This window comes from Benincasa hispida, chromosome 7 (assembly GCF_009727055.1).
Source record: "Benincasa hispida cultivar B227 chromosome 7, ASM972705v1, whole genome shotgun sequence".
Classification (NCBI taxonomy): Eukaryota; Viridiplantae; Streptophyta; class Magnoliopsida; order Cucurbitales; family Cucurbitaceae; genus Benincasa; species Benincasa hispida.
Genome location: NC_052355.1, coordinates 51,462,981 through 51,474,284, shown reverse-complemented (window position 1 = coordinate 51,474,284; position 11,304 = coordinate 51,462,981). Strand labels below are relative to the sequence as shown.

General features: G+C 33.6%; 1 protein-coding gene across 1 annotated transcript; it reads right to left on the bottom strand.

The window, feature by feature from the left end:
* Positions 1 to 1,527: 1,527 nt before the first annotated feature.
* Positions 1,528 to 4,376, bottom strand: LOC120082221 (cytochrome P450 78A5-like). The gene is made up of 2 exons (XM_039037499.1): positions 3,396 to 4,376; positions 1,528 to 2,499 (listed from the first exon to the last, which is right to left on the bottom strand). Exons 1-2 carry the CDS (start codon positions 4,365 to 4,367, stop codon positions 1,897 to 1,899), a joined length of 1,575 nt encoding a protein of 524 aa, XP_038893427.1. The 5' UTR covers positions 4,368 to 4,376; the 3' UTR covers positions 1,528 to 1,896.
* Between the last annotated feature and the right edge of the window lie 6,928 nt (positions 4,377 to 11,304).

Here is an 11,304-nt window from a genome sequence, read left to right as displayed (position 1 = left end):
GGTGGGACCCAGTTCAATGAAAGGGAAGATTTATGGACTTATGACTTGACCATGACCATATGACTTTCTTAATTGCTTAATAAAGGGTTCTGCCTTTTATGCTGTAACCAAAGAAATCCATTACATTTTTCTTCTCATCCCATTTCCCATTCAATTAAAAAGCCTAAACTTTTGGGCTTACCATTTTCTCTTTCCCTTTTTTACTATTATTTTCTTTTTCCCTTTCCCATAAAGGAGCATGGTTTTTAGAAGTGCAAAATCCCTTATTTCGCCCTTCTCATGTTTATCCACTCAAATTCCTACATTTTTATTCCATTTTATTACAAAAAACCTCACTCATTTATCACTAATTTGATTCTATGCCTAAAGTTACTTTAATAATAGATTAATATAATAACATCCTTCAATGGGAGAACAACATTTACCTCTAAAGTAATTAATAAATGTTTATTAGAAAAATAAATATGTTGCTAAAGATAGACACTCACACAAAGAACAAAGCACTTGAGACGAGCATAAATTTATTAATTATGGCATTATGTTCAATGAACAAGAATTGCATGTTGTAGTATATGAGAGTATGAGAAACTATATAGATAGATAAGTTTTCTGTGTGTACTTTTTCTCTTATTCGTTGATGTTTTTATATATGAATTCTTTAAATTATCATTAAAGATCAGATTTGTTGTAATTTTACTTTGATATAGTGTATAAAAGTCGTTTGTTCTTAAAAACAAACAATAAATTGATTAATCAATAATCTATGGATCAACAAATTTGAACTGGATTATGTTTACACATTTATCAATCCACTCTCGAAAAACTACCAAGGTTCTCTTCAAATAGTAAGTTTGCTTGATGGATGCATTTGTTCATAATTCTATTATATGATTAACTTTAAGTTTGTCCTTAAATTCTTACAGTAGTATATATGATAGTACTCAATTACAAGTCTAAATCTCGTATGGATTGTTTTTATCTATAATGTTTCATATCAATAAAGATATTATTCTTACTCACCTCATGTAATTTTTTTGGTTAGAAGGATGAAGTATCAAATTTTTGACATGTGGCATGGAAATTTTGATTTCTTATCTACGGAACTATATGTTATTTTTACTCGTATAACTCGAATCTTCCTATATTCCAATCAATGTGTTTTCAATCTCAAAGTATTCTTTCTTTCTTTGTTTTTTTTTTAGAATATGTGGAGCAAATGAATCGAACCGTCGAGATTGATAGTACAAATACTATGTAAGTTGAATTATGTTCAATTTGTGTTGAAATATTATATATATTATATATATTATTATATATATATATATATATATTGTGTTGCTCTTTTTTATCATATTGATGATTCTATTCAAGTCAAGAGATGAATAAATTGATACAATATTTCAATAATTGCATCAACTAAAAGTGTTCTCCAAAGATTGAGTGACTCGACAACAAAACAAAAAGTAGATTTACTTACATCAAATCAACAGAAGTGCTTTGTCAATTACCTCAGTAAAAAACAAGAAAGAAAACAAAAGACAGTGCTTATAATTCTTTGAACTAGGACTTCACTTTTGATATTCTACCACATAATCAAATCAACACAACCAACCATTATGGGATTAATATTCTTTTTGGGAAAAGAAAATAACACTATTTCGTAATTCAACAAACACTTAATTATCACTTATGATCACAACTTCACATCCGCCTCCCATACTCCCCTTTCTTTCTTAATTATTATAAACAACCCATTATTAACTAATTTACACCATAATTAATCTACTTTCCATGAGGTTTCCACCACGGTAAATTCCCTCATTTTTACACAACTTACAACCCATTTTACTCTCTCTCTTCTTTTTTCTTTTTTTTTTTTACCTTGAATTTTCCGATTCACCGACTAACCGTACAACAATTCAGAGGCTTCTTCATTTCAAGAGATAGCTTCAAACACTCCGATAAATTAACCGACTTAGTCGAGGAACATGGAACCCATCTAAACCGGTGCAGAAAATTGGCTAGCCATAGGTGCACAGTGGCTAAACCCAAGGCCCTTCCTGGGCACGCCCTTCGCCCAGCTCCGAACGGCGCCAATCGCAAGTCCGATCCCATAATCGACATGTCGTTTTCAATGAATCGTTCCGGTTCAAATGTCCATGGGTCTTTCCATATCGATGGGTCGTGAGCTATGGCCCACATGTTCACCATAGCCGTTGTGCCAGCTGGGATTAAGATCTTGTCCACGTGGACATCGTGGACTGCCAAGCGGGCCCACGATAGTAATGGCCCAGGTGGGTGTAGACGAAGAACCTCTTTCACAATTGCTTGGAGGTAAGGAAGGTTCGGAATGTCGGAATCACGCACGTGCCTATTACTCCCTACGCACGTGTCAATCTCTTTTTGAGCTTTGGCTTGGATATCTGGGTGTAATATCATCCTGGCCATTATCCATTCTAGAAGAATTGCTATCGTGTCGGTTCCACGAAATATCATTTCCTGCATGGCATTTTTTCACTTTAAATAAATGAGATTATTTTATAAAAAAAAAAGAAAATAACATAAAAATCATATATCACTAACATGCTTTGTATATCCTATTATGACATCGGTTTTATAATGATTTAGATGTTATTATATGTATTAAAATATAATTATAATTTATGTCCATTTCTAGTCAGTGGCCGATGTGCGTTATTATGTGGTCAATTAGCAATCATTTTTTCTAGAGATGGATACATATTATGATGATCATATCCGAATTTTGTAAAGCTTATAAAACTTTATGGAAAAAAGAATTGGCATAACATAAAAAAATTAAAAAAAAAAACAAAAAAGTATGGGCTGTGGGTCATATAATAAGATTGCCGATTCAACCTACAGCACACATATAATACACATAGGAGGAATATTGTTCATTTTCATGCATGGCCATATACTTTATTGTCTTCTAAATATAACCCTTAAAATCAGTAAATCGTTTTCTTATTATTTCTTTTAACAAAATATATTAGACTGTACAACTAACATGTAAACACCAAATATTTTGTTATTTAATAATAAAAGTAAATAAATCATTACTAGCGTAAAACACACTGGATGTTAAAAAATAGAATATAATGTGTATTTTCAAAAAGAAAAAAAAAAACATATAATGGAAGCATCCTATTTTAAAGAGAGTGACTAAAATATATCACCTTGTCACTCAAGGAAATTGTTAGACATGTAAACTCAACAAGAAAAGACTAATTAGAAATTATTTGGAATGATAGTGATTGAATGGGGTAGTAGCTAAACTTATATTCTTCACTTATTTTATTATTTAAAAGAAAAGAGTTTAAAAATTAAACCCATAATGAATATATAGTAGAGAGAGTGTGTGAGAAATATGTTACCCATAAAACAGCCACCATATCTGAATCACTCAACCGATCCTCCTTCGGCAAAGTTAGCAAAGTAGAAAGAAAATCATTATTAAACTCATTAATTTGTGTTTTTCTCTCTTCAACAATCTGTCCAATTACCACATTAACCCTGCCGGCCAATTCATTGCACCTTCGTTTCACTCCACCAAAATCCAAAAAGCTCACCGGAAAATAATCTTCCCAATTGAACATGGCGATCAATTCATACCCTTCTCTCACCATATCACTCAGCTCTTCCTTCCTCCCCATCTCCAAACCACTCCCAAACACACTCTCTATTATGTTCTTCAAAGAATACTTTTGCAGCACCTGTCTCAGCCTCACCACCCCCTCCGCCGCCATATTTCCCGACACCTCCGCCACCATTTCATCCGCCACCTCCCTACGGAGCCCCTCCAGGTCGGAGATTTTCCGTGGGGAAAACATGTGGTTGGCGGCAATTCGTCGAAGATTGCGCCAATAAGCCCCATTTGGAGCAAAGCCAATGGCTCTCTCGAACATCATGAGCCGAGCCGATTGTTTGACAGGTCGGTCAGAGAAAGCGGAGCCGCAGAGAATCTGCTTGGCCGTGTCAGGGTGGCTGCTTATGATAGCTGGAGTGGCACCCATGCTAAAGGACATAAGGCGTGTGGCTTTGAAGGAGTGAGCAATGGCAGCGAGATTCCGGTGAGCAAGCGGCCCCATTTGCGGGAGCGTGCCAAGGAGCGGCCAGCCAGAGGGACCAGGGAGGTTGAGGGAGGAGCGGTGGTGGTTACGCCAAGCAAATCCACCGGGGATGAGCCAGAAGTTGAGAGAGAGGGCGAGGAGAGAGCAAAAGAGGAAAGTGAGGAAGCTGAAAGGGAAGAGGAGTGAGATGGTGAGGGTGGCCAGAATAAGGAGCTTCATTTTCTTTTTCTTCTTCAAATTCTGGATAGGAGAAAGGGTATTGGAGTGCATGGGCATTCAGATGGAGAGTGGTTTATATAGTACGTGGGAACTGATTCTGGTTAAGCCTGCGGTTACTATTTTCCTAACTCTAGTTAAGCTTTTGGCCATACATTTCGCTTTCATGTTGCTCCTGTTTTGTTTATGCTTTTAAAGTGCACCTATGCTGCCGATAACTTGTTAAAGCGAACATAACTCAACTAATATATCGATACATTATGAAGTTGGCTATTGTAGTCAGTGGATTATAATAACTTGTAAGCTATATAATAGTCTGTATTTGAGGTATATACTACTTTAATTTGAGTTACAAGGATGAGAGAAGATAAGTGTATATATATATATAAGTTTTAACTTTTAGGGTTTAACTTTAGGTTAATTCTTAATGTTTTTATTAGAAATGTTTCAATGCTTGTTTATTTAAAGTTCATAATAGATATCCATTAAACATTTGAGTTTTACGGTCAAAACGAACATAACTTAATTGACATATAACGTACTAAAAATCATGAAGTCATTGGTTTGAATCCCTCGTCACCAAAAGGTTTGAGTTGGATTGGGTTAAAGATCATGTCTCTTGGGTAGCCAACTCACCAAACCCAAATTTTTGGGATGGTCCAAAGAAATCCCCAACGCAACCCAATATGAAGATTTGAACAAGGTACATGCTAATTTCAATGAAACTACTATGCTCACTTGGGTGAATAAATAGCCCTTTTAATTAATAGAATTGATACAAATAAACCCTCAAAATGGTTGCAGTTACTTCCCACATTCATTATTACTTCAACAATTCAAAAGTTTTCATGGATTATTGATAAAAGGTTTATAATCAGCCAATAAAGTAAAATGAAATAGAAAATGACATTATATGGATATGGAACAAAGCTTAAAAACATGGAGGCTTTTCTTATTATATTGAAAAGCAAAAAAGGAAAAAGAAGCAGAGCTCATATTTTGGAAAAGCAACAAAGTTAGTGGAGACATACCACCATTTAATACAGCCAAGGCCGAGGGAAAACAGTTCGAAGCATGCCAGTTTTTGGAAAACTCAGAATTTACCTAATTTTGCATCGGAATTTTATGTTAAAATAATTCAAAGCTAAAATGGGAAAAACAAAAGAAAACAAAAAAGAGGTTTTTAAAAGCTGGAGAGTTGTCCATGTGACATCACTATTTCTTCTTTCTTCTTTTTCAGCACAAGCATCTTCACACTTTGCTTTTCTCTTTAATATTTGTATGGTTTCTTTTGCAAATAAATCTTGTCATTGTGACATGTCCATGAATTATATGCCTAAGAATCTCCATACACCCACAGGTACAAACTTCAACTCTCCATAATGGATATAGACACCATAATGAGCACGATGCACTTTTTTTTCAACTCATCCAACAATTGGAGTACACCACAAAAAACCCAAAAACCAAATTCATCAACTTTTTTGGTTCAGCTTTTTAGTATGAAATTGGACATCTTTTGTTATTCATATTTAAATAAAACCAAAAAATATTAGTTTGAATTGATTTTTTATTTGAAAAACCAATCAAAATCAAACTAAACTGAGCATATATATATATATATATATATATCCTAAAAAAATAAACTCTAACATTAGGTATTTTTTAGTATTTTAATTATTATGATGCATATATATTTGTTGTTTAGAAAAAAAAATACCAATTATTATGGACCGTATATATTTCTTATTTACAAAAGTGTCAAGAAAAGAACAAAAATATCCAATTTTAATCTACAGAAAGAAAAAAGAAAAATAAAAAGATTCAGTTTTAATTTAAAATTAGCAAAAATGAAAATAAAAATTTAAAACAAAAAAGAAAATGTCAAAAATCGAGAACCAAACTAATAATAAACGAACCAAATAAAAACCAGTCCATTATTTTATATTCTTTATTAGACATTGGTTTGGATCCGTTCTTTATAAAATCTATTGGTTTAATTTGATTGTTGATTGACCCAAAACCGATTATCATTTCTACATCCAACCAATCACACAACAGATAAAATTAATAAACTTGGCAAGTGATAAACTATAGTTAGACCATTAATTGAATTGAAACGCAAAAAATAGTGCATCAAAATGCATGCAAATATATTTTTCAGGATCATATTTTATACTGTCCTTTGTAAAATAATAATAATAATAAATCTTATATTTAGAAGTGGACAACAATCAAATATGTGGCACCTTCCACCGTCCTTGTTTTCTTGTTTACATGAAAGGGGTCAAATCGAAAAATAGATTTTTGTATTTGACTTTTTAAATTCAACTTGGTGCAAAAAATAATGTCATATGCAGCGAAAAAGATAAAGAAACATCTGAATAATTGGTCACCTCCTTTCACTTCGAGGTTAGAGGATTCTTGTAGTTTCATTGGTTAGGATGTCTTTCATACTTCAATTCTTTTATAAATAGTCCTTCCTCGACAGAAATAATTGTAAAAATAATTTTAACCAAATAATATTTATGTCTTTCAATATGATAAAATAATAATAATAACAATCATATATAAATTTAGGACCCATTTTGATTGATTTAAGAAAAAAAAATGTTTTGTTTTAAAAAGCTGATTCATTTTTATTTAAACACTTTTGATAAAAATTAATAAAAATATATTTAAAAAACTATTTTGAATGGTTGTCAAACACTTCGATTTCTTTCAAAATATTCTAAAATGACTTATTTTTTAACTTGAAAACTTGAAAACGTATTTCAAACACACTATTCTAGGGGTGTTTGTTTCAAGGGTTGAGATTAGATGGGTTAGACATCCTAAGTCAACCCTTGTTTGGGGTATGGATTTAGGAAGTCTAGCTTCCTATATCATTTTCCCAAGGGTTTGAATAGTGTTTACTATTCAAACCCATGGGTTACACTTTTTTCTTCCTAATTTAATGTAGGAAGCACGTCAGTCAACCTCCGGACACCACCTTCGGTGACCACTACGGCCAACTCTGGCCACCTCCCTCTGACGACCGCTACCGTCCAACTCCGACCACCACCATGGGCCAATCCAGCAAACGTCGTCAGCCAACTTCAGCACCACCTCTGACGACCTTGGTCGACCAACTTTGTGTTAAGGGTATATAGATGCCCTAGTTTATTGTATTCTCTCATTACTCAACATTGTATATATCTGTATATATGTAAATTCACTGGAGTTTAGTCCACATGGGAGTTTGTTAGGTTGTATGTCTTAAAACTTGCAGTTTGTAATGTAAATATTTTTCTATTATCAATAAAGAAGTTATTGACATTTATTCAATAAAATTGTTGTTGAACAAGCAAATTGTACTTGTATAGACTAAATCCAATAAACTAAGATCCATGACTATTACATGAATACTTGAACTTTATGTGGAAACATAAAGATGGATAAAGTTCAAGTAAATAAATAAAACGATCTATAGTATATGAATAAGGTTGGGTACCTTATTCTAGTAACACTATTGGACACAACCCACTTTGTAGATAGTACAAACGATGTGATCCTGAATCGTTCATGTGGAGACATATGAGTGGAGGCATTCTATGCAACGAGTTTGTATAAGACCAGAACCAAGAAATAAGTCACTCTTACTTTATAACGTTGTTTACTGTTTAAGACTGACGGTTTCAAATCGATGACCTACGTAACTCGACCTGAATCTTGAGCTAACTATGAATTCCTATTTATTCGAGATTATTCTTAGATTTGCATAGGTGAGGGTTGGCTAAACAACGCCGACTCAATAAGTCTTCCATTTTAGGGGTGAGACCAAGTAGATAGCTAAGGACATCGGGTGCAAGATGAAATTCACTCCTACCTGATTTAAGGATAGTAGAGAGGTTGTTCTTGTAATTATTGATTCCAGGTCTTAAACAAGGGGCCTCACCCTCTCATTTTTAGATTTTAGAGGTTAAACCCAACGATGCTTCCGAATTGAATAGTCAAGGTTGGGTATTGACTTAAGAAATCTTATCCATTCCCGGAGTTTGAGTTGTTTTGAATCCCATGTTATGAACCTTCTAGAGGATAGCTGATTGTTAAACGACTAGCGTAGGTAAAGTCAACAAGCAGGTGTAACATAAGAATCTCACGATCCAAACTAACAGAAGAGATCGCAGGACATGTTGACACATATCCTTCATCCACTTACTATGAACTACTTCCTCTATTCACCTTGCTATTGACTTATGCAAACACTTTCCGAATGGAGGTCACTCCTAGGGTGACAGAAGCCGAACATGAATCTCATATTGTGAACTCTTAGGGATGTGAGAGCTAAGAACAACATATCCTATATGTTATTAATCTCCCACTGAACTGTTATATGGTTTGGGTATCTTTTATACTTAGGTATATTTCGACTAAAAAATATCCTAAGTTTATGTGGTTTATCTAAGTGTAACGTTAATATTTTGATTTAATCTACGATGTCTAAGTGATAAAACCATTTTATTATCTCACATCGATCACGCATGCTCATAAAATCGGTTAACAACGCTCAATAATTCGACTAAAATCCCCAGAGAGGTGTTACGTAAACCGTCAACTTAAGTACCTCCAGCCTTAGACAGGATTATAGACCGATTGAGTTTGTAACTGTTGGGATTGATGTCCTAAATCTCGTAGGGTCCTATAGTTTGCAAATCTTGTATGAACAAACATTTGTGTGATTAATAATATTTGATATTTTATTCACTTTGTCTATGAAATATATGATATTTTAGTTGCATTAATCACAAACGAATGAACTAATATTCGTGGTTATCGTTGTAACTTAAACATGTATGTGGAGACATACAGGTGGATCAGGTTTAAGTGATAACCTAAATGGTTTGTAGTATATGGATAAGGCTGAGTACCTTATCCTGGTAACACTACAAATATGACCTACTTTGTCGGTGTTATAAATGTTGTAAAGTGCTACAAATGATCTGATCCTGATCATTCGTGTATTAGACATGCGAACGGGAATATTCTATATAAAGAAATTTGTATAAGACCAGACCACGAAATGTTTAGTCTCATTATGAAACGTCGTTCTTAATAGAGACCTTCATTTCACTAGAATGACCATAGATAACATGACTTTAATCCTGAATGAGTTGTGAACTCCTGCCTATGAAGGCGGTCCTTTGATTTGTATGGGTGGGAATGGCCAAATCACCGACTCAACAAGCCTACCATTTTGAGGATTTGTCTGATTGTAGAGCTGGGAACTCAGCTACAGAAAATGGAATTCACTCCTTCCCCGAAGCAGGTGAAGTAGATAAATTGCTCCCTTAAGGACTGATTCTGGGTCTTGAACAATGTGACGCCATACCCTCTCTTGGCCAGAGAGAGATTTAGTCATAGTGGGACTATGATCTATATTCATTAGAGAGATCAATGGTACTTAAGAAGTTAGATGTAACTACATGGGCAAAACGATAATTTGGCCCAGCTGTACTTACGAGCAATTTGTGAAGGGTCATCGTACTGTTGATTGGTTATATCCAATGGACACGAAAATATATCTATAGTACGAAGAGTGCAACTGTCGGTCTTTAGTGGAGCACCCAACAGTTAATGAATGGTGGATAATGTGATTAAAGAGTTTAACCAATTATTCACGTACCATTAGATCTTCAAGCTACAAGTCTATAAGGTCCCTTTGGTAACTCAATGGATTTAGTTGAGAATCAGTTTTGGGTTACTTTGAAATGTTCAAATTAATAAGAGGGAATTTAATTATATTTGATTCAATTATATATGATATAATTGACATAATTTATTTGATACATTATATTTTGATTGGAAGAATAAATATTTGAATATGATTGAAATATATTTTCTATGAATAAGATTCATAGTTTTTAAATTCAATATAAATATGATTTATATTAAATGCCATAAAATAGAGAAAAAGAACTATAGTTTTAATATAGCATGTGATGCAATATTAAAACTATAGGTTATAAATATAACATGATAAGTTGGTTATCATATTTATTTATAATTATTAATTATTTGATAATTATCCCCCTTTTCTCTCTAACCAGTTTAATGGGTAGTTAATCGATTTTATGGTAAAATGGAATAAAACAAATTATGATTTTATTATTCCAGAAGATAAGTGTTACACAATTGAGATCTTCTATACGATTTGCTTGAGAGCCTATGTGATAGACTCAGTTTAGTACATGATTGGAGAGTTCATCTATGCGATAGAGTTTTTCCTCTTCCATTCGTCTTCCTCCTTCAAAGAACAAACTCCCTCTAACCAAAATAGTCAGAGCCTACCACTCCTGGGTTCTCACACCGAGAATACCAAGGTAACTAAGTGGTAGTGTCCTCTACCTTTTGGTTCGAGTTTTGTTGCTGCTTGTTCGAGGAGAGTTCATGTTGTTCGTGAACAAGTTAGTTCGAAGGATTTACTTGAAGAAAAGTTCTTCAAAGTTATAATCTCTTAAACCTTGTTTCTTTGTTAGAAAGCATGTTGTAGTTTAGTTTTATGCATAATTTGTATTGTTGACTATAAATGTTTGTTTCAATCAAAATAGGATTAGGACTATAAATGTTTGTTTCAATCAAAATAGGATTAGGATGATATGCTTTCGCTCATAGGTTCTTTGTCAAAAGAATTCCTTCAAATGGTACCAGAGCTAGGTTGTGTTCTGATTTTCAAATTCCATTTTCTGTATTGAATTCATTTACAGTTTGGTAGGTTTTACTTATGCATTGCATTTAACTGTTAAATGTATGTGGATGTTGTTGATGGATAATTTTGGGATAGTTGTCTTGGTTTATGGCTTTCTTTTTACGTTACAAAAGTTAATTTGTAAGGGCCCCTGTGTTTTTGGGATTAAACCTTGCAATTGACTTTGTATTCGTTTAGAGTTTTGAGTCGTTCGTGAAGCAGCAAACGCAAGAGTTGTAGTCTGTTTCACTGGAGAAGACGAAACGATGG